Source organism: Hypanus sabinus, chromosome 17 (assembly GCF_030144855.1).
Source record: "Hypanus sabinus isolate sHypSab1 chromosome 17, sHypSab1.hap1, whole genome shotgun sequence".
NCBI classification, from domain to species: Eukaryota; Metazoa; Chordata; class Chondrichthyes; order Myliobatiformes; family Dasyatidae; genus Hypanus; species Hypanus sabinus.
The window spans coordinates 51344146-51368405 of NC_082722.1; the positions used below are offsets into that span (position 1 = coordinate 51344146).

At 38.8% G+C, this 24260-nt stretch overlaps 1 protein-coding gene across 1 annotated transcript in view; it reads right to left on the reverse strand.

The window, feature by feature from the left end:
* Positions 1–23827, reverse strand: part of spg7 (SPG7 matrix AAA peptidase subunit, paraplegin) — a 47658-nt gene extending 23831 nt beyond the window's left edge. Inside the window, exons 1-10 of the mRNA XM_059993040.1 lie at positions 23574–23827; positions 21489–21591; positions 21319–21408; positions 20638–20879; positions 15541–15680; positions 14407–14509; positions 12972–13097; positions 8299–8461; positions 1939–2112; positions 1180–1304 (exon numbers count right to left, since the gene is read on the reverse strand). Of these exons, the coding sequence (XP_059849023.1) occupies positions 1180–1304; positions 1939–2112; positions 8299–8461; positions 12972–13097; positions 14407–14509; positions 15541–15680; positions 20638–20879; positions 21319–21408; positions 21489–21591; positions 23574–23804 (1497 nt within the window). The 5' untranslated portion in view covers positions 23805–23827. The remainder of the gene's footprint in view (positions 1–1179; positions 1305–1938; positions 2113–8298; positions 8462–12971; positions 13098–14406; positions 14510–15540; positions 15681–20637; positions 20880–21318; positions 21409–21488; positions 21592–23573) is intronic.
* Between the last annotated feature and the right edge of the window lie 433 nt (positions 23828–24260).

The window sequence follows — 24260 nt, forward strand, 5'->3', positions numbered from 1 at the left end:
CCATATTGGTGCTGCTCCCAGCATTTCAAATATTTGTAGATATAAATGCCAGAGAACAATAAGGTCCACTTCTTATTATTAAAAGGCAATGTCATTGCCAAAATCCTATATACTCTAACATTCCGAATCAGAATAACCAAAAACCCAAACAAATTCAGCTCATACATACTCCAGTTACGTGAGCAGTATATACTGTAGCACCCCAAGGTTTCCAATCAGCAAAAATTTAGAAATATGATTTTAATCTTTCTACTTGAGTGGATAGTACTGCTCTGAAAAATTCAAATTGATGGCAAAAGAATGAAGACACTATGGTGTGTACTACCTACAAAATGCACTGCAATAACATACCAAGGCTTCTTTGAAAGCAATTGCCAAACCAGTAATCTCTAACACCTTAAAAAATAAATAAAGGCAGAAGGCACAAAGAAACATCTCCAAGTCACACATATCATCCTGACTTCAAAACATAAATCTGCCTTTTTTTCCTGCAAGGTCAATATTCTGGATCTTGTTACCCAATCACACAGTCAAAACACCTTCACCATAGCAACTGTTGTGAAGCTCACTATATTCTCCTGCACAGCTGGTGAAGAACAACATAGGCTAACTTTGCCAGCAACAGGCAGATAACAATAATATTCAAATACACCCAGTTTATAATTTTGTTAAAGAAAGTCTGAATAGAATTTGATATCAGCATTCCCGAACAAAGTATATTTTTAACCATTATTTCATCAAGCTAACTTTCAGCTCTCAAAGTGTTTAATAGCTCTTTGCTAAGATTTTTTTTAAAACCAACAGATCCGTGACTATGGCAACACATCAGATTTTCCTTCTCTTCCATTAAATTGGCTTAAAATTAACCCAATTAAATGCCAGCTTTTTATAAAATAATTCTCACTTCAATAAAAATCGATTGCAGAGGTAAATTAGAAAGATAATGTTCTATAATAGTATTGCAAGTGGGAAACAATATTAAACTGATAAAATGAGTAGTTTTGCTAATGTTAGTATTTTCTTAATACTTACCAAGACCTACAATTCCACAAACACAATTAGATGAATAATTAAAATACAATTTCAACTTTAGTGGAATAGCAAAAGTATACTTTCACTAGTAAGTTGGCTATGTTGTAAACCAAAGTATAAATATTTTATGCTCATATCCATCAGTACCTGCAATGTGGGAAAGTCAATAAATATGTGCCTGTCCAAACGACCAGGTCGCATTAAGGCACTGTCCAAAATGTCAGCACGGTTGGTTGATGCCAGAACTATTACGTGATCTGTTGTGCCAATTCCTGTTTAAAATAAAGACAATATGCACTGCTTCAATATGTAAGGCCAGGTTGTTCTACTCCACAAAAGAGGCTATGTTTCTGATGTTTCAATATATACTACATTAGATGTACGCAAGTCAAACATTTAAATTTGTAATGATGAGTGGATCATATATGACAATGAATAAATGGAATTTGTGCCTTTTATGCCATGTGTGGAATTGAGCAAATAACAATATCATACTAAAAATAATTTAAGGAATTTGGATCTAGCATGGTTATTCAAGTACCATTTGAAATGTTGCTGCACTGACAAATAATTGATTGAAAACAGGCTGGGTTCCTTGGCTGTACTTCCAATGTAAATAAGATCACCATGTCGTACACTTCATGCTCAGAAGTGGAGCACCTTTATTCTAGCATCTTAGGGTTATCATTAGGATGAACAAGGATAACATTCAAATCAACTTGACAATTTGCAATCAACACCAATTTTTAGGCATGCAAAAGATAAACAATATTCAACTCAGATATTCCATACACCTCTAACAATACTAAAGAACAGTTCACGTATATTTCAGAAGACAAATAAAATATTGAATGATATATTACCACACAGGTTTGCAGCCCAATTGTACCAGAGTGTAACACCCACCATCCATTTCGACTAACAGTTGATTCAGCGTTTGTTCTTCCTCAGTATTAGCAAAACCAGACATGTTAGTTGATCGCCTTTTACCCACTGCATCAATTTCATCAATGTACACAATGCATGGGGCACGAGTACGGGCTTCCTTAAACAAACTTCGTACTCTAGCAGCACCAAGGCCTAAAATGAAATAACATTTTCAGAGAACTCGCGTGACAAAGCCAAGCTTAGGAGGACAGGAATCCAATCTTAACTGCTTGCATTTGTCAGAAATAAAGTATTGTTTTCTCATAATAACCAGGCTCTTCAGCAAAAAATTAATCAGGGTAATCAGGGCAACTAGTCACAACATTCAAGTGCAACATTCATGATATTAATTCTGCAGTGACACCAGAAAATGTGAACAGAAAATGTGCATTCTGCAATACAAACATGAAACGATTGTGCATATTATCTCAATTGAAAAAACCTTGAATTAAACTGGTTCAAATGTTAACTACTTTGTTTCTGGTTCGGAGATTGTGAGCTCTATATAAACCCACTCAACATATAACCCAAAAAGGCATGCCAAAATGGAAATCATGTAGAAATAATGCTGCTGTTCAAGTGCAGCATTAAACAAAGGCCACCAACTGTCTATAATTGGCACAGGATATTCCCTTAACAAAACAGATTAAATGGACATCATTATCACAATGACATATGTAGGATCTTGGTGCATTTACAAAACAAAATGTGGCCCCAGAAAAAATCCACTGGTGCAGAGATACATGGGACTTGCAAACCACGTGAAGTGCCACATGTAAATTATTTCCTTCCAACATCTGGTAGCACTTTTGCAAGAAAAGTTTTCTGAACATCAATGCTCCAATTTTCCAATTGTACTGTCTTATGGTCTCACTTTCCTTTATAAATCTGCATAACAAATATACTTGCTGAAAGCTGCTATTATCACAATTTATATTTTAAAGCTGATTATAAGACTATTTGAAGACAGTTGTAGAATTCCATTTATATTTGGAATTTATTTCCAGTGAAGAAGGTCCTTTAGGCCGAATGTTAGCGAACTATGTAACTGGCACATATTCTGAAAGCATTCACTCATGAACAGATACTTATTTATTCGCCTGGCTACAAGTTTTGGGATTTACAGTTACAGTGCCTATAAAAAGTATTCACCCTCCTTGGAAGTTTTCATGTTTTATTGTTTTACAATATTGAATCACAGTGGATTTAATTTGGCTTTTTTTTATACTGATCAACAGAAAAAGACATTTTCATAACAAAGTGAAAACTGGTCTCGACTAAGTGATCTAAATTAATTAGAACTATAAAACACAAAATAATTGATTGCATAAGTATACACCCCCTTTAATATGACACACCAAATCATCACTGATGAAGCCAATTGGTTTTAGAAGTCAAATATTTAGTTAAATGGAAATCATCATGTGAAATCGAGGTGTTTCAATTAATTGTATTAAAAATACACCTGTATCTGGAATGTTGAGTCAGTATTCTGGCAAAAACTACACCATGAACACAAAAGAGCACTCCAAGTAACTCCGCAAAAAGGTTTTTGAAAAGCACAATTCAGGAAATCGATACAAGAAAATTTCCAAGTCACTGAATATCCCAGGGGAGTACAGTTAAGTCAATCAAGAAATGGAAAGAATATGGCACAGCTGCAAGTCTGCCTAGAGCAAGCCGTTCTCAAAAACTGAGTAACTATGCAAGGAAGGGACTGATGAGGGAGGCCACCAAGAGACCTATGACAACTCTGGAGGAGTTACAAGCTTCACTGACTGAGATGGGAGACACTGTGCATACAACAACTGTTGCCTGGCTTCACCAGCTGCAGCTTTATAGGAGAGCTTTATGCTAGGAACTCACTTGTTGTAGAATATAATTGTTTACTTTTAATAATTTATAAGATTCTGAATGCCAAGCACATTTAAAGGCATTGAGAAACCACTTACAGGTTAAGCAGAAGATAAAGCCAATGTATATTTTGCTGTCTGTGAAATTTCATGGTAAAGATTGCCCTGGTGCAAAAGACCTTTTAACACTATCCACAGCCAATAGATCAGAGAAAAAGAGCGAATGAGTTACAGGCCAAAGACCAAAAATACATGAGATGGATCATTTAAATCAATACAAAGTAAAATTCCAGTTGATTTTTTTTTTATTCATCTGATTAAATTGAACCTTAAAAGGTAGAAACTAAAATGCACACACAGACTTTAAAATCAAGCCTCCAATCCTTTCCCAAGTGGATGTAAAATAACACTATTCCAAAGAGAAAAGAAATCTGTGCTGGACAATATTAATCACTGAATCAAATTTCTAAAACAAAATAATGGGATTACTGCCTGTGCCACGCTTCAGTGAGTATAGGATAGAGTGAGGTGGAGGATAAATGCATGGCTGAGGGATTGTAGCAGGGGGGGTAGGGATTCAGATTTCTGGATCATTGGGACAGGCGTGACCTGTACAAAAAGGATGGGTTGCACTTGAATCAGAAGGGACCAATATCCTGGCAGGGAGGTTTGCTAAGGCTGTTGGGAGAGTTTAAACTAGAATTGCTGGGGGGAACCGAACTAAGCAGATAAGGAGACAGCTTCTGGAAAGGTGTAATAGTAACAGGGTTGTCTTGGTGGGAGATTTTAATTTCCCAAATATTGATTGGCATCTCCCTAGAGCAAGGGGTTTAGATAGGGTGGAGTTTGTTAGGTGTGTTCAGGAAGGTTTCTTGACACAATATGTTGACAAGCCAACAAGAGGAGAGGCTGAACTTGATCTGGTATTGGGAAATAAACCTGGTCAGGTGTCAGGTCTCTCAGTGGGAGAGCATTTTGGAGATAGTGATCACAATTCTATCTCCTTTACCATTGTATTGGAGAGGGATAGGAACAGACAAGTTAGGAAAGCGTTTAATTAGAGTAAGGGGAAATACGAAGATATCAGGCAGGAACTTGGAAGCATAAATTGGGAACATGTTCTCAGGGAAATGTACGTCAGAAATATGGCAAATGTTCAGGGGATATTTGCAGGGCATTCTGCATAAGTACATTCCAATGAGACAGAGAAAGGATGATAAAGTACAGGAACCATGGTGTACAAAGGCTGTTGAAAATCTAGTCAAGAAAAGAAGAAAAGCTTACAAAAGGCTCAAAAAACTAGGTAATGATAGAGATGCAGAAGGATATAAGGCTAGCATGAAGGAGCTTAAGAATGAAATCAGGAGAGCCGTAAGGGGCCATGAGAAGGCCTTGGCGAGCAGGATTAAGGAAAACCCCAAGGCATTCTACAAGTATGTGAGGAGCAAGACCACAAGACATGGGAGGATAGGACCAATCAAGTGTGACAGTGGAAAAGTGGGTAGGGAACTGGAGGAGATGACAGAGGTACTTAATGAATACTTTGCTTCAGTATTCTCTACGGGAAAGTATCTTGACGATTGTAGAGATGACCCACAGTGGATTGAAAAGCTTGAGCATATAGGCATTAAAAAAGAGGATGTGCTGGAGCTTTCTTCTTGTTACATACACCTTAAACAGCATTAAGTTGGATAAGTCTCTGGAACCAGACAAGATGTACCACAGGCTACTGTGGGAGGTGAGGGAGGGGATTGCTGAGCCTCTGGCAATGATCTTTCCATCAATCAGAATGGGAGAGGTTCCAGAGATTGGAGGGTTGCAGATGTTGTTCCCTTATTCAAGAAAGGGAGTAGAGATAGTCCAGGAAATTACAGACCAGTGAGTCTTGCTTCAGTGGTTGGTGAGTTGATGGAAAAGATCCTGTGAGGCAGGATTTATGAACATTTGGAGAGACATAATATGATTAGGAATAGTCAGCATGGCTTTGTCAAATGCAGGTTGTGCCTTATGAGTCTGATTGAATTTTTTGAGGATGTGACTAAACTGATGAAGGAAGAGCAGTAGATGTAGTGTATATGGATTTCAGCAAGGCATTTGATAAGGTACTTCATGCAAGGCTTATTAAGAAAGTAAGGAAGCAATTTTTATAAATTCTTTCTGATACTTATTTAATTTGAGTTTCGGTTTTATCCCTTCAATATCACCTAGTAAAAATAATATTGGATTATGAGGAAGTTGTGTTCCTGTAATTTGTTCCAGTAAAAATCTTAAATTTGTCCAAAAAGGTTGAATTTTAGAACAAGACCATGTCGAATGTAAAAAAGTACCAGTTTCCTGGTTACATCTGAAACACTGATCCGATAAATTTGGATTAAATTTTTTTATTTTTTGTGGTGTAATATATAATTGATGTAGAAAATTATACTGCACTAATCTTAACCGAACATTTATTGTATTTGTCATACTGTCAAGACATAGTCTTGACCAATTTGTTTCTTCAATTTTAATATTCAAATCACTTTCCCATTTTTGTCTTGACTTATGGACTCCTTGCTTAATTACCTGTCTTTGAATCAAATTATACATGCAAGATATAAATTGCACTGGCAGTAGCACTGGCAGTAGCCAAAAAAGCTATTGCAGTTACTTGGAAATCGGATACACATTTAAGTATAGATTCTTGGAAGAAAGAAATCTATGGTTGTATTCCATTAGAAAAAATTACTTATAATTTAAGAGATAAATATGAAACATTTTTGAAAATTTGGAGCCCTTATTTACAAAAGACAGGATTAAATATATAGATGCTTTGAAGATGAAACAATTGGTTATTAGGGGAAAGAAATAAATATACATATTAAAATTATTACGAATTCCATGGAGCATGTGGAGATCTTCCAATAACCAGGCTTTCTTTCTTTCTTTCTTTCTTTTTTTTTATAGGGCAGTTAGGGGGGAGGAGTTAAGGGGAGGGGGTATGGGTTATATACATTGTTTTTTCATACTTTGTAATCATTTAAAAATGCAATAAAAAAAGTTTAAAAAAAAAAAAAAGAAAGTAAGGAAGCATGGGATCCAAGGGGACCTTGCTTTGTGGATCCAGAATTGGCTTGCCCACAAAAGGCAAAGAGTGGCTGTAGATAGGTCATATTCTGCATGGAGGTTGGTGACCAGTGGTGCACCTCAGGGATCTGTTCTGGGACCCCCTTCTCTTCATGGCTTTTATAAATGACCTGAATGAGGAAGTGGAGGGATGGGTTAATAAATTTGCTGAATACACAAAGGTAGGGGGTGTTAAGGATAGTGTGGAGGGCTGTCAGAGGTTACAGCAGGACTTCAATAGGATGCAAAACTGGGACGTGAAGTAGCAGATGGAGTTCAACCCAGATAAGTGTGAGGTGGTTTATTTTGGTAGGTCAAATATGATGGCCGAGTATAGTATTAATGGTAAGACTCTTGGAAGTGTGAAGGATCAGAGTTGGGGTCCGAGTCCATAGGACACTCAAAGCTGCTGCACAGGTTGACTCTGTGGTTAAGGAGGCATACAGTGCACTGGCCTTCATCAACCATGGGATTGAGTTTAAGAGCTGAGAGGAAATGTTACAGCTATATAGGACCCTGGTCAGACCCCACTTAGAGTACTGTGTTCAATTCTGGTCACCTCACTGCAGGAAGGATGTGGAAACCATAGAAAGGGTGTAGAGGAGATTTAAAAGGATGTTGCCTGGATTGGGGAGCATGCCTTATGAGAATAGGTTGAGTGAACTCAGCCTTTTTTCCTTGGAGCAACAGAGGATGAGAGGTGACCTGATAGAGGTGTTTAAGATGATGAGAGGCATTGATCATGTGGATAGTCAGAAGCTTTTTCCCCAGGGTTGACATGGGTAGCACAAGAGGGCACAATTTTAAAGTGTTTGGAAGTAGGTACAGAGGTGATGTCAGGGGTAAGTTTTTTTTTATCCGCAGAGTGGTGAGTGCGTGGAATGGGCTGCCAGCAATGGTGGTGGAGGCAGATATGATAGCGTCTTTTAAGAGAATCCTAGATGGAGTTTAGAAAAATAGAGGGCTATGTGTAACCCTAGGTAATTTCTAAACTAAGTACATGTTTGGCACAGCATTGTGAGCCAAAGGGCCTGTATTGTGCTATAGGTTTTCTATGTTTCTAACTATTGAAGATTGCTGTGTATAAAATGGCTTCCACAATACATCGGTAGCTATTCTCAACATAGTTTATTTGATGCAAGGGAACTTAGGACCTTCTGAAAAGAACACCATAAAGGTGTTACATAAATCCAAAGCTTGCTTTTTTCCTGTTCCAATATACCTGTAGTAGCAAAAACTAGTCTGCTCATATCTCCTGCAAACACTCACTACTGTGGACCGAGAAATGAGCTAGGCCAGGATGAGAACAACATACTGAGAAATGGTGGTTAACAAACTTTAATGTCACAGAGCTCTAAATCCCTAACAACTAATTACTCCTCACCTCCAATCACTTCCACAAACTCTGATCCAGCCATAGCTAAGAAAGGAACCTGAGCTTCCGATGCAACAGCTTTTGCCAGAAGTGTTTTGCCACATCCTGGTGGTCCGAGCAATAAAGCTCCCTTTGGAACTTTGGCCCCAAGTTGTAGGTAACGATCTGGACTCTGAAAGACAAATATACAACTTTATCTTTCTTCCTTACCAAATGTTAAAACAGTAGAATTTTTTTCCTGCTTATACCCCCAAGTGCTACTCCATTGGTAATACATGGTAAGAAAGCAAAGACCCGTTGTTACAAGAAAGGGTCACATTTGACTCAATAGCAACATTTACAGGAACTTCAATTATTTCATTTGTTCAATATTTGTTTTCTTTTGACTTTCGTAATCATACATCCCTACAAGATTCTACTGGAAGAAGTCAATGTGTTAGGCAACAAACATGGATGGAAATGGGCAGTTAATTTTTTGGGTTTAAGCCAGACTACCTGACCCACTGAGTTCCTCCAGCCCCTTATTTGGTCTTCCAGATTCCAGCATCGGCAGTTTTGTGTCTCCATGTCTGCAAGAACTATTTTGCTAGGTCAACATTTTTTTTTAAAAAGCAGAAACTTATAGCTGGAGAAACTAAATGGGTAAAGTAGCATCTGTGGACAAAGGGATAGTCAACATTTTAAGCTGAAACCTTGTAAACCAATACCTTGTGAATGTTACTTTCTGAAAGAGGCTGGAAAGCGTTCTGAAAGAAGGCATCAGCATTTTAAATAGGAAATATTCATTTCATGAGTTCAAGCATTAGGAAAAAAAAGCTTAATTTAAAAAAACTTTCTAGAAACTGACATGATTTACATTGAAGTGATTAAATTAAAGCACATCTCAGTCAAGGTCAAATATCATCAGTCAAAAACAGAATTTGATATTAAGTTTTTAAATATTTTCTCAAGATAGCAGAGGACATATGTTCAAAATATTTAAATTAACTTGGTATCAAAATTAGTTTGAATATCAAAAGCAATGTTTTCATCAATAGATATTAAGCACTTTGCTCTCAGTACTGTATATGCTACAGTATATTACTTGAAACAATAACTTGATCATATTGAGTTGCACGAAAATGTTGGTTTTAATATTCAGCATTTCTTTCCCAGTTAACATTAGTAATTTTTATTTTAAATGGCCTACATACAGTTGTTAGAAAAAAAATGTGAACCCTTTGCAATTACTTGGTGTTCTGCATTAATTACTCATAAAATGTGGTCAGATCTTCATTTAAGTAACAAGAATAGACAACCGCAAACTGCCTTAACTAATAACACACAAACAATTGTATTTCTTGTCATTACTGAGTACACCATTTAAACAATCACAGTCTAGCTTCAAAAAAGAACCTCTGGGGTAATGCCTCTACAAAAGCTCTTTGGAGTCAGGAGTTTCAATCAATAACAAACAAGAGAAAATCTGCAGATGCTGGAAATCCGAGCAACACACACAAAATGCTGGAGGAACTCATCAGGCCAGGCAGCATCTATGGAAAAAAGTACAGTTGATATTTCGGGCCAAAACTCTTCGGCAGGACTGGAGGAAAAAAAGCTGAGGAGTAGATTTGAAAGGTGGGGGGAAGGGAGAGAGAAAAACCATGCAATAGGTGAAACTTGGAGTCGAGGGATGAAGCAAAGAGCTAGGAAGTTGATTGGTGAAAGAGACAGAAGGCCAGGGAAGAAAGAAGTGGGGGGGGGGAGTAGCACCAGAGGGAGGCGATGAGCGGACAGGGAGGTTACAGAGGGGGAAAGGGAATGGGAAATGGTGAAGGGGAGTGCAGGCATATACTGGAAATTTGAGAAATCGATGTTCATGCCATCAGGTTGGAGGCTACTTTTCCTACACTAGATCGATGACTGCATTGGTGTTGCTTCCTGCACCTGTGCTGAACTCGTCAATTTCATGCACTTTACCTCCAACTTCCACCAGGCCCTCAAATTCACCTGGTATATTTCCAACACTTCCTTTCCCTTTCACGATCTCACTGTCTCTATCTCCTGAGGCAGCCTATCCACCGATGTTTATTATAAACCAACAGACTCTCACACCTACTTGGACTATACATCATCCCACGCTACTACTTGTAAAAGTACCATCCCCTTCTCTCAATTCCTCATCTCCATGGCATCTGTTCTCAGGATGAGGCTTTTCATCCTAGAATGAAGGAGATGAACTCCTTTTTCAAAGAAAGGGGCTACCCTTCCTCCATCAATGCTGCCCTCAACTGCATCTCTTCCATTTCACACACATCTGCTCTTACCCCATCCTCCCGTCACTCTACCAGGGATAGGGTTACTCTTGTCCTTACCTACCACCCCACCAGCATCCACATCCGAGACATAATTTTCCAAAACTTCTGCCACCTCCAAACGGATCCCACCACTAAACACATCTTTCACTCCCCCCCCCCCCACAATGTTCTGCAGGGATCGCTTCCTATGCAACTCCCTATTTGTCCCTCCCCACTGATCTCCCTCCTAGCACTTATCCTTGCAAGTGGAACAAGTGCCTCAACTGCCCCCACACCTCCTCCTTCATTACCATTCAAGGCCCCAAACAGTCCTTCCAGGTGAGGCGACACTTCACCTGTGAGTCTGTTGGGTCATATCCTGTGCTTGGTGCTCCAGGTGAGGTCTCTTGTATATTGGTGAGACCTGCTGTAGATTGGGAGACAGCTTCAATGAGTCCATCAGAATAAGTTGGATCTCCCAGTGGCCACCCATTTTAATTCCACTTCCCATTCTGATATGTTCATCCATGGCCCCTCCACGGTCAGGATAAGGCCACACTTAGGTTAGAGGAACAACGTATCCATTTGGGTAGTCTCCAACCCGATAACATGAAATTCGACCTCTCAAACTTCCAGTAATGCCTCCACATATCCCCTTTCCCCTCTCTCACGTTATCTCCTTGCCTGTCATTGCATCCCTCTGGTGCTCCTCCCACCCCTTCCCCTTCTTCATTCTTCCTTGGCCTTCTGTCTCTTTCACCAATCAACTTCCTAGCTCTTTGCTTCACCACCACCCCCCCTCCAAGTTTCACCTATCACTTGGCATTTCTCTCTTCCCCCCCACCCCACCAAACTTTCAAACTCATTCCTCAGCTTCTTTTCTCCAATCCTGCCAAAGGGCCTCAGCCCAAAATGTCGACTGTACTTTTTTCCATAGATGCTGCCTGGCCTACTGCGTTCCTCAGAATTTTGTATATGTTGTTCCAATCAATAAGTTGAGATTGGAGTGGTGGGTTGTAGGGGTGCCCTACCCTTTAAAAATGACACACAAAGTCAGGTTACTGACAAACCCTGCACTTCTCAAGAAAGACCTCTTTATGAACACCATCCCTCAATCAAAGCAACTTACAGAGCACCTTAGAAGAATTGCAGAGATGCATGAAGCTAGAAAAGGCTACAAAAGTATTTCCAGAACCCAAGTGTTTATTAGTCCACATAGTGAGAGAAATTGTCTACGAATGGAGGAAATCCAGTACTGTTGCTACTCTCCCTAGGAGTAGGTGTCCTGCAAAGATCACACCAACAGCACAACATTGCAAAGCTGAAGGAGGTGAAAAAGAACTCAAGGTTAACAGCAAAAGACCAGCAGAAACCTCTAGAACTTGCTAAAGTCCCTGTTCATGTGTCTGCTATAAGAAAAGCACTGAATAAGAATGGTGTTCATCGAAGGACACCATGAAGGAAACCACTGCTCTCCAAAAAACATTGCTGCACATCTCCAAGTTTGCAGAGACCACCTGGATGTTCCACGATATTTCTGGGATGTTGTCTGGACAGATAAGACAAAAGTTGAACCTTTTGGCAGAAATGCACATTGCTATGTTTGGAAGAAAAAGGGTAATGCACACCAATACCAAAACCTAATCCTAACTGTGAAGCATGGTGGAAGGAGCCTCATGGTTAGTAGTGCTTTGCTGCCCCAGAGCTTGGACAGCTTACAATCATTGAGGGAACAATGAATTCAAAATTGTATCAAGACATTATACAGGAGATTGTAATGGTGGCAGTCCATCACCTAAAGCTTAATAGAAGTTGGATGATGCAACAAGACAATGACCAAAAACAAAAGAGAAAATCAACAACAGAATGGTTTAAAAAGAAGATTCATGCTTTGGAATGGCCAAGTCAGAGTCCAGCCCAATTGTGAGGCTGTAGCATGACCAGAAGAGGGCTGTTCATGCAGGATATCCCAGAAATATTGATGAACTGAAACAGTTCTGTATGGAGGAATAGCCAAAACTCCCTCCATGCCAATGTGCAGGACAGATTAACAGTTACCAAAAATATTTGGTCGAAGTTATTCCTGTACAAGAGGGTCACACCAGTTACTTAAAGCAAAGGTTCATGTACATTTTCCAACAAATACCTGTAATATTGGATCATTTTTCTTAATAAATAAATGAACAAGTAAAATGTTTTGTGTTATTTATTTAATTGGGTTATCTCTCTAGTTTTAGGACTTTCACAATGATCTGATCACATTTTAGCTTGTATTTATGTAGAAATAGAGGAAGTTCTAAAGGAGTCACAAATTTTATAGCACCAATGTATACCCTAATCCAGTTTTAGTCAGAACAGTTATTTGAGGACTTGTTTAAAATTCATTCCAAACTGAAACCCCATTACCTTCAGGTAATCAACAAATTCGTTAACTTCCAGTTTGGCCTCATGCATTCCTGCCACATCCTTAAAATTAACTCCTTTTCCAGACTTTGCATCCACGATAGTGAAACGAGCCATTTTCAGCTGATTCTAGGCATGTGGCAAAAATAATATTAATCAGGAGAGTGGGGGATACAGTATTGTTCTACACCGTGCAAGCTTTATTAGCATTGGGTAATTTTCCTCATCCTCACCATCATTCTTAGCTCCAATTGTTTCTGTAATTCTACTGCAAAATTCAGTTGTTTAATCAACATTACATCTTCAAAATTTCAATAAGCAATGATTTAAGCCCCTGAATTACAAAATGAAACTACCATCATGATTGCTGGAGTGAAGGTTGGGGTTGATGGGAGAAGCTGGAAATCTGAAGTTACATATCTAGCTCATTCAACAGCAAAATATATACTGTGGATGAAGACAAGAATACAAAAGCAAGGATGTAATGCTGAAGTTTTATAAAGACTGGTGAGGCCTCACTTGGAGGATTGACAGCAGTTCTGGGCACCTTATCTAAAAAAAGGAAAAAGGATGTTCCCGAAAATGATTTTGTGATTGAAGGGCTTGTCATATGAGGAGCGTTTAATGGCACTGGACCTCTACTCACTGAATTCAGAAGAATGAGGGGCGACTTCATTGAGACCTACTGAATGTTGAAAGGCCTTGATAGAGTGGATGTGGAGAGGATATTTCCTATGATGGGAGAATCTAGGACCAGAGGACACAACCTTAGAATAAAGGGGTATCCTATTAGGATGGAGATGAGAAGGAATTTCTATAGCCTGAGATTGGTGAATCTGCAGAATTTGTTTCCACAGGCGCTGTGGGGAGCAAGTCATTGGGTATATTTAAGGCAGAGGTGGATAGATTCTTGATTGTTCAAGGCATGAAGGGATAAGGGAAGAAGGCAGGAGATTGAGGCTGAGAGAAAAATGGATCAATCATAATGAAATGGTGGAGCAGACTCAATGGGCCAAATGGCCCAATTCTGCTCCTATATCTTAATGTCATATAAGTATTTTCCAGAGCACATTAAAAAAAAATCTGGTTTTAGTCTTCTTGCTGTCAATGTTTAAATCCTTACAACGAGCCACAGATGGGCATCAAGAAGTAATACTGTACTGGATTTTCCACCCTCATTTTTAAGAGCAAACATTTTCTCCAAGGGGTGTGGCAGATTGACCAAAACCTCCAAACTAATTTCAGAACGCAAATGGTATTTAATAAACAAAACACATGGCTGTAATCACAGCAGAATCCAAATCAAAAAAGCATTGAAATTTCACATTAAAGACTGAACATCACAGAATTAAAACACAAACTTTGAATGTACTTTCTATAATAATGTTATATACTCTATTCTCGATTGAAAGGTTAACTTTAAATTAAACATACTTACAAATGCACTAAATCCACCTTCTCTTCCAGCCATTCCTGCAAGCCGAAATATGTACCACAGAATGGCTACTCCCACTGCAGCCATCCCTAGAGCATACAGTGCACTTCAGGAAAAAAAAATGTAATGAGTTCATTAATTATATTTTATATTATCAGGCCAAAAGCACTTTCAATTACAGAAATCTCAATTTTATTGAGGTTCTTTAGAAATAGAAAAATAGTACAAGGCAGCAATGTAGTCATTGACACGTGTCTTGTCATTCGGTATAGTCATGGCAGATCTTGTGTCTTGACATCTTTTGTGTCAAATAAAACCCTACCCATCTCCTTCTTAAATACGTTTCGCAATTTAGTCTTCCCTGCTTTCTGTGGTAGATTTCCACAGGTTCACCATTATCTTTGAAACCTGTAATATGTTCTCCCCCTCTTAAACAATTGTGATGTCTATTTGGCTGAATCTTCCAGCTTGCTACTTTTTCTGGCAATTTTGTACAATTTATTTGGAAACCTGCTGTATCTTTGTCACAAATTTACCCTTCAAAGAAATATCAAACTGTTCTGTATTACAAATGTAAAATCTGACTCCATGTTTCCACTGGAAGGAACATGACTTCTTTTGCCCATCCCTGCACTTTGATTCAGAAAATTTCTCTGCTCCCTCATTAAAATCCACAACCACACATGCACAATATATAAGCATAAACTGAGAACAAATTCAAGCACACATTAAAGTGCATCTCGTGAGAAACACCCAAAAATTTTCTATCTTTCACCAACAAACATCAAAACCAGATACATTCAAATTCCCATTTAACCATACTGAATCCGATTCCCATATCAAAAGACTACATACGTAACGTTGATGGACAAGCCTGATGAAAGTAAAATTTAGCTCAATGTGCAACATGCAGAACTTCAAGGTGAGAATGCTATTTTCAAAAGTCAACATCTGGAAACATGAATCAATTGAAATTCCCTCCTTCTTACATTGGAAATACACGTCCTTTTTCTTCAGCACAGGCATATCACCACTGATTGTGCTAATATTTCTGTAACTTACTTATACCTGTGAATTGTTACATTTTATCCTCAGTCCCAGAATCAAATAACCTTCAATAATGAAAGATAAACTCACTTTCCAAAGAAACCTGTACGTTTGTATGATACGGGGATCCTGTCCTTTCCATCAATCCCAAGCTCATTTTCAACAGCCCGCAACTTCTCTTCAAACTTATCGATATTTGCTACTTGCATTCGATACATCAAAGCTAGCCGCTATATAAAAAAAGTAAAGGTCCAATAAAACATTTGGGTTAACGCACTTATAGTCACTCAAGATCAACTCTCAACTAGAAAAATTAATCTAGCTTTCAAAAGTGGATGAGAGGTGCCTGTTGACACAGGCATCAGGTCATTATTATGAACAATTCTACACTGAAGTACAAGTACTGCACAGACAGTTTCTTCATATATATTTGAATGTCCCTCAAAACAAAAATGGAGTGGAAGAAGCCCTTTTAACATTTGTCTCGCTCATCCCACTGCCAAGAATTTAAACTTTTAATTTTAGTATATAGCAATCATATGTTGCCTATTCCTCATTAGAGAAAGTGATGGTGAAACACATTCCTGAACTGCTGCAATCTTAAAGGCAGCATTCCTCACTGTGCTTAAAGCTCCAAAATTTAAACTTGAAGTCAGTAACAGCCAACTGTCAGGTCAAAGTGCATTTACACAGGGCTGCTATCTTCAAATGCCTGACAGGAATGTTCCTGGGTTGCAACGGCTCTGTTGAGGCAGTGATAGTATATTTGTAAATTGTTTATGCAACTTTTCTGACACATGAAGGATGGAATCAATATTTCGGCAAGGTTCTGTCCTAGGTAGAATCAAGCCTTCTGAGTGTTGCTACATCTGGCCCCATTGATGTAAATGAGAACATTCCACCATACTGACTGGTATTTTTCAACATTGGACGGGCAGAAGGCAGGACCACTCAACGAATATGTGATCTAACTGATACATCCACAGTATTCACAGTGAATCTCTGATTATCTGCTATTTGACTGTTAGAAATCCTAATGGCTTGACCTCTGGTTCATTAGGTTTGTTTCACCTCCCGGTTCAACAGAAATATTTATTCTGTTACTGTGTAATATCTAGATCGGGGTAAGCAACCTAAGGCCCACAGGCCACATCCAGCCTGTGAAGGTATTTTGACCAGCCCATGAACAAATATTGGAATACTATGCTTATCCAGCCTGCAAATAATTTTTCCTTATTCTGAGTGTTTCACGCAACCATACTGATGGACGTGCATGGCGTCTTGTTAAAATGGCTCCAGGTTCCGTTTTGTTCCAAACCAAATACTGGTATATACAAATGACGGGAATGCAGATTATCTTATTAATATGTATTAGATACTCTCCGTGCACACGCAGGTTTTCAGATGGGATCGTTCAAATTTGTAAACAGAAACAGCATCACTGTGTTTTAACAAGAAATCCACGCTAAATATCCAGATATTTACATGTGCTACAATACTTGTTGGAAACTTGCGTTTCGAAATAAAATTGAAGGAAAAAATTCCAATGGCAATGAATGCAAAACGCAGGAAGGTAAACACTGAGTGCCGAAATTTCTAAGATACTTGGATACTAGATTACTTCTTCATCGAGCAAGCTGGGAAACCCACTTTTCAAAAGAATAAAGCACAAGATCCAGGCATTTTCGTGAATATGGTCCAAGAATTGAGAAAAGAGTTTTCATCTCGTTTTGCTGATTTTCGCTTGCATGCAAATGAGTTCAAGCTGTCTGCTACTCCATTTGATGTGGAAGTGGACACTGCATCAGAAATTTTTCAAATGGAATTGATGGAGATGCAGTGTGACGACATATCGAGATCAAAATTTGAATCTTGAATCAAAGATGTGTCAGTGTTTAACTTCTATAGAAAATACATTCATCCAAGTGGGAAGTCTCCAAACTTAGTGGATCATGCAAAAAAGATGGCATCATTGTTTGGCAGCACTTATCTGTGTGAGCAATTATTTTCAACAACGGAGCACACCAAGAACCATTTGAGAACAAGATTGACTGATGCCCATCTGGATAATGTCTTGTTCTTGACATCAACAAGTCTGACACCCAATACGCTTACTTACTTTACTTTATTGTCGCCAAACAATTGATAATAGAACGTACAATCATCACAGTAATATTTGATTATGCACTTCGCACTCCCTGGAGTACAAATCAAAGTATATATAACTTTAAAAATTTAAACTATCAATCATAATTAGAAAATAGCAAAGGGAAAGTAAGGTAGTGCAAAGTCAGGTCCAGATATTTGGAAGATACGGCCCAGATCCAGGTCAAGATCTCTTCAGCAGTCTTATCACAGTTGGAAAGAAGCTGTTCCCAAATCTGGCCATACAGAATCTTCAAGCTCCTGAACCTTCTCCCAGAGGGAAGAGGGACAAAAAGTGTGTTGGCTGGGTGGGTCGTGTCCTTGATTATCCTGGCAGCACTGCTCCAACAACGTGCTGTGTAAAGTGAGTCCAAGGATGGAAGATTGGTTTGTGTGATGTGCTGGGCTATGTTCATGATCTTCTGCAGCTTCTTCCAGTCTTGGACAGGACAACTTCCATACCAGGTTGTGATGCACCCTAGAAGAATGCTTTCTACGGTGCATCCATAAAAATTAGTGAGGGTTTTAGGGGACAGGCCAAATTTCTTCAGCTTTCTCAGGAAGTAAAGGTGCTGGTGGGCCTTCTTGGCAGTGGACTCTGCTTGGTTAGACCAAATCAGGTCATTTGTGATATTCACCCCGAGGAACTTAAAGCTTTTGACCTGTTCTACCTGCACACTACTGATGTAGATGTGGTCATGCAGTTTGCTACTCCTTCTGAAGTCAACAACCAAATCCTTCGTCTTGCTAACGTTGAGGGATAGGTTATTGTCTTTGCTCCATGTCACTAGGTTCTTAATTTCCTCTCTGTACTCAGACTCATCATTACCCAAGATACGGCCTACAATTGTGGTGTCATCAGCAAACTTATATATTGAGTTCGATGGAAATTTGGCTACACAATCATGGGTGTACAGCGAGTACAGCAGGGGGCTGAGTACACAGTCAGTGTACTCAGGTGCTCAGAGTGATTGTAGAGGAGAGCCTGTCCCTTATTTTTACAGCCTGGGTCCTGTCTGTGAGGAAGTTGAATATCCAGCTGCAGATCTGAGTGCTAAGACCAAGGTTCCGGAGCTTAGGAATCAGTTTATTTGGAATGGTGATATTAAAGGCAGAGCTGTAGTTGATGAAAAGGAGCCTTACATATGCGTCTTTATTCTCTAGGTGTTCTAAGGAGGAATGTAGTGCCAGAGAGATGGCATCTGCCATTGACCTGTTGCTCTGGTAGGCAAATTGCAAAGCGTCGAGGTTGGCCAGTAGGTTATGGTTGATGTGTGCCATAACCAATCGCTCGAAGCACTTCATAGCAATTAATGTTAGAGCCACAAGTCGATAGTCATTCAGGCATGCCACCTTGCTGTTCTTTGGCACCGGGATTATCGTTGCCTTCTTAAAACACGGCAGGATGTTAGATTGAAGCAGGGAGCAGTTGAAGATGTCAGCAAACACTCCAGCTAGCTCGCTTGCACAGGCTCGGAGAACCCGTCCTGGGATGCCATCTGGGCCCGTTGCCTTCCTTGGATTTATCTTCAGGAAGGCGCTTCTAACGTCTTCCTCGGTGATGATGAATCTCGATGCCATCAGGTCCGGTTCATCCGGAGGGGGCGGGATGCTCCTCTTCTGTTCGAATCTTGCGTAGCACACATTAAGTTTGTCAGGAAGAGAAGCGCTACAGTTACTGATATTCCCAGCCTTTTCTTTGCTCCCAGTGATCTCATTTTGACCCTGCCATAGTTTACTGGCATCCCCCTGGTTAGCCTGGGCTTCCAACTTGGCTCAATATTGCCTCTTGGTGCCCTTAATGATTTTCCAGAGTTCACACCTGGATTCTGTGTAGCGACTGGTATCCCCAGACCTAACAGCTGCAGCTCTAGCCTTCAAAAGGGACTGGACCTCATAATTCATCCGAGGTTTCCGGTTAGGGAATACCCGGATCGTCTTGTGAGACGCACAGTCCTCTGTGCATTTCCAGATAAATATTGAGAAGCTTTTAAGCAACAAACAGCATCAAGTTCCACATCGATTTATCGACTGTTTGCATTAAAATTTTCTTTTTATTATACTTAATTTACCACCATTCAATACATAATGTTCATACATTTTATGTTTAAAGATTCTTTCTGTCCTTATAATATTCAAAAGATGCCTTGATTGAAATAAATTGCAACTAAACTGAGTTCTTTGATTACTAATTGGCATCCTTAGTTAAGCACAAATGATTTTCTAGCATGCGTTATTCATTAATTTGAGGCAAAACATAACTAGATGTATTTAAATGGATAATTCCTATATTTCAAGTTTTTTATGGCATTTATCTGGCTCACTGTTCACTCATTAATACGTGATCCAGCCCACAGAAGCAAAAAGGTTGCCGATCCCTGACCTAGATAAAACCTGAAAGGCTAGGCTATTAATAGAAATAATATCCAGTAGTCAGGCACCATCAATAATCTGGCACCAAGGGTGGTAAATTATTGAAGTTATAAAGCATGTAGGTTGCTCAGCAAGTGGTACAGAATTAGTGGAAATGATGTAATGGCAAGCCAGTGCTGAAGATTACACAGCTATTTTGAGGCACTTCTTAAATTTCAAATTTATTCATTAAGATCTCTTTCATTGTATGTGCCCTTGAACCCAACTAGATCCAAAATAAAAGGCAGATTTACACTCTGTACACTCTGGATAACTGCCTTGCATTGGCAGCAATAAACAAGCATTTTACTCACTAAATTCAATGTAGACCCTTACCAAGAAAATCTCGGTTTTTAAAACCAGCTCTTACTAATGGCCAACCTAACTATCTATTTGAAGTTATTACTACCCACCTCAATAACAACATTAGATACTGCAATATAAAATCAGGCCAAATATGTAATCAGCTCAAGTACAGTAAGGCAACAATTTAAACATACAACGTTCAAGCCATTTTGAAAAGTGTAATACAAAAACTGACAACAGTGCACTTAGAAAGTGATAGAACGCAACAAAAACTGATTAGTCTATTCACCAAGCCCCCCCCAAAAAAAATGTTTAGCAGCTTACCGGTCTACCAAATACGACAGCTCCTGGGTGAAGATAGATTTCTACAATATCACTCTCTGGAACAACCTGGACCCTGGCCACTTCTCCCTTTGCCAACATCTCCTGAACAAAATCATTCCATGAGATATTTCCTCCACTACTGTTGATGGAATTCAACAAGCTCATAATAACAGCTATTATAAATAATGTCCTCAGTCGTTCTCTGTACATTTGATCCTCCCTCTCTCGTCTCCTTTTCTCTTCTGCTTGAAAAGAAAGAAAATAATCACGCTATGAAAACAGAAAGCAAAAGCAATGAAGGAAAACACTTTTTTCCCAGTTTATTACGTTTGATACCAACAACAGAACATGTATTGAATGAAAACAAAATTGTGCCATTTCAGAACATAAAAGATAAACTGACTCACAATGAAGTGAAAATTATGGAGAATTTTCATCCTTAACTATTTTCATGATACCAAATTTTACACAAGGATCCAACCTATCCTTATTGGGCTATTTTCATTTAAAACCTTATATTACTCTAAATTCAAGAGGCGAAAGCAAGAATTTCATTTTCTTACACTCCCAGTCTCAAATTCTTGGTTTTTTTTTTAAAATTGAAGCATGTTAGAGATTTCTGTTTGTCATCTTTAAAAATATGGCAATCTGTAAAACAAAATAAGCCATATGTTCACATACCTTCATCTTCTTCAGAGCTTCGCCCTTTGGATTTCTCATTCTGTTTTTGATCTTGAGATGGTTTTGAGGTGCTGAAGTGATACATGCCACCTATTAAATAAAATATTTAATATGTTATAATGATGACAATCTCCAAGCACAAATAACAGCTGAAGATCTTTCTCACCCACCTAAAATCTGGAAAATTCTTGTTGGGTCTTGTGTCAACTGCTTTAAAGTCTGTATTCTATTAAATCCTTGGAATTGATGAGTTAGTGGACGAGACAAGAAACTCTGTGAAAACAAGTAATAAAGCACTAAACAAATACATTAAGAATTTTTCCTGTAATTTCTGGTGGAACTTAGATATAATAGGAAAGCTACTTTGCCATACTTGCATACTTACCGCAATTCTTCTTTCAAAATATACCTTTACAAGATACTAGACTAGACCAAGGTAACATAAATTTGCAATAATAAAATACAACATATTTAAATAACTGTATAATTGTTCCGAGTGATTTGTTGTGGCTATTCCTCGAGGTCAAGGATGATGGTCTTCGTTCCATTGATCTATCAGAGCGAAGACACCTGTGCATGTATTTAACGTGTACTTGATTTTGCACTCCAAGAATCACACGATACTTCACAAATCAACCAACTGATTCCAATGGCATTGAAACCACGACGATTGGAGCTGATGGATTTGTTGCAGCCTTCATCCGCCTCCACAGCTGTTGAATTCGAAGTAACTTTGTCTGCCTTTTCCACCGTTGAAGTCTTGGTTGGATTGTTCTTTGTCAGGGACCTCGCCCTCGACCTTACAGCCATGGTGACCCTACCAGGAGCACAGCTCCAGACAGCATCACTCTCAGGATCTCAGGACCACACAAGCTTCTCCAGCACGACAAGGTGACAGTCCACAAAGATCTGAATGATTTTAGCTTATGAGAATCATCACTGCTGTCCAACATTTAACATCTTAAAGAGGATTAGGAAAATCATAGGCTGATTGTGATGTGAGCATTCAATTCTTTTCTGACCACAGCAAAAAATTTGGATACACCAGAGTCCCAAAAACAAAGTTCAATGACAAATGCACATTGCTGGAAGATTGCATTGACCACAACACTAGCCTATTTTGTGTGTTGCAACAAAAACAAAAAATGCTGGAAATCCAGAGTTTCAGCTCTCCAGTTGTTGCCCCTACAAAACAAACTGGATTGCCTTGATCTGCAGCTGACCCACTGCCAGATGAGGAACTCCTGCGTGCTTATTCATACAGAAATGCAATTGCAAAACAATATTCCATGCACCATCAATCTTCAAGCCATGCCATGGGACTTATGCTAATATTTTTGTGATTGATTGTGCTATTGTAATTATACATGCTTCGTGCGACTGCATGTATTGTATTTTGCACCTTGGCCCCAGAGGAACGCTGCTTCATTTTGCTGTATTCATGTGCATATTTGAATGATAATTAAACTCGAATGAGTAAAGTGTTGGAGAAACTCAGCAGGTCAGGCAGCATCAACGAAGAAGAATGAACAGTTAATGTTTTGGGCCGACACCATTCATCCGTTCTTACAATATTAATTTCATTCCACCTCCCATAGCCATGGCCTTACCTGTTTAGTATTTCCAGCATTTCGTGTTTTTATCTTAGCTATCTGGGATCTGCAGCCATTCCGCCCCCCCCCCCCACCCTTTTCGCTACTGTGTTTCGACACTCGCGAAAGAATGTCTGTTTAACAGAGGCATCTAAAAAGCACAGAACCATAATTGATTATATAAACATATTCTGAAATTAAATAAAACCAAACTTGAAGGCAAGAACAATGGCAAAATAAAAATGCCAAAACAAAAAGCTCTGGGAACACAGCGGGTTGAGATGTTTCTATGGGTACTGATTGACGTCTCTGGTCGAGAACCTTTAAACTAAGTACTTTAAGTTAGTGGTTCGTATAAAGAAAATAGATACAGATTGAGCTAAACTACAGTCTGTGAATTATCCAATTCTAATTTTAATGTTTCAATAAAAAGAATCTGTGTTGGGCTTAAAATGACTGTAAATTCGGCCTTATTATTTAGTTCGAACAAAACTGGTTGCGTATATTGATTGAAATTCTAAAGTAAGAAGGAAATATTAAAAGAGTAAGAAAGAGATATTAAAATTGCCTGCATTTTACATTTTAACCAAATAAATAAAAACTTTGTGAAACACATAAACTTATTATGCTTTCTTGGGACAAAGATAACTCATGATCACTCACCTTGAAAATGGGATCTCTGCCTTGGTGACAAGAGGACCTGATGGAAACATAACACAGCCTTTTAAATTCACAGCGACGACAGACAATATCCTGTCCCAAGGACTCTCCTTGAGAAACAGCTTTCAAACAGAAAAACCGATACTGTAAATGCTTATTTTTGCAAGACCACAACACCGATGGAAAACTCTTGACAGAACCCAGCTGTTGTTGCAGCAATAACCGCACCGCCATCTTTGACCAGCTTCACCTTCCACCCCGACTGCCTCACTCTACGTCACAAGCATAGCTGCGCAAGCGCACTAGCCCACGCGTGAGGAAACTCGTTACCTAAAGGGAATGTTTGATGTTTGCTTTGTCATCTTCCCCTCAGCCACTTACAAAATATTAATTTGCAATCTTCTAAGATTTGCTTTTCAAATAAAGTTCTTCATTTTCGCCAACACTTGGTAAAGTTATGTTTATTGTCAAAAAGCAATTACAAAAGTATTGCAAGCTTTGGTACACAAATTTTTAAGAAGCCTCTTAGAGCCCTAGAAAACAGAGAATATGTCACCACCGAAGATAAACAGAATGGGAACTTCAGTGAACAAAGTAAATGTAGTTACAGTAGACGTAAAAGTAATTAGGTGTGATTAATACATTTTAAAAGATTTAAAATTTATAGAGATTTTTTAACATCATCTTTAT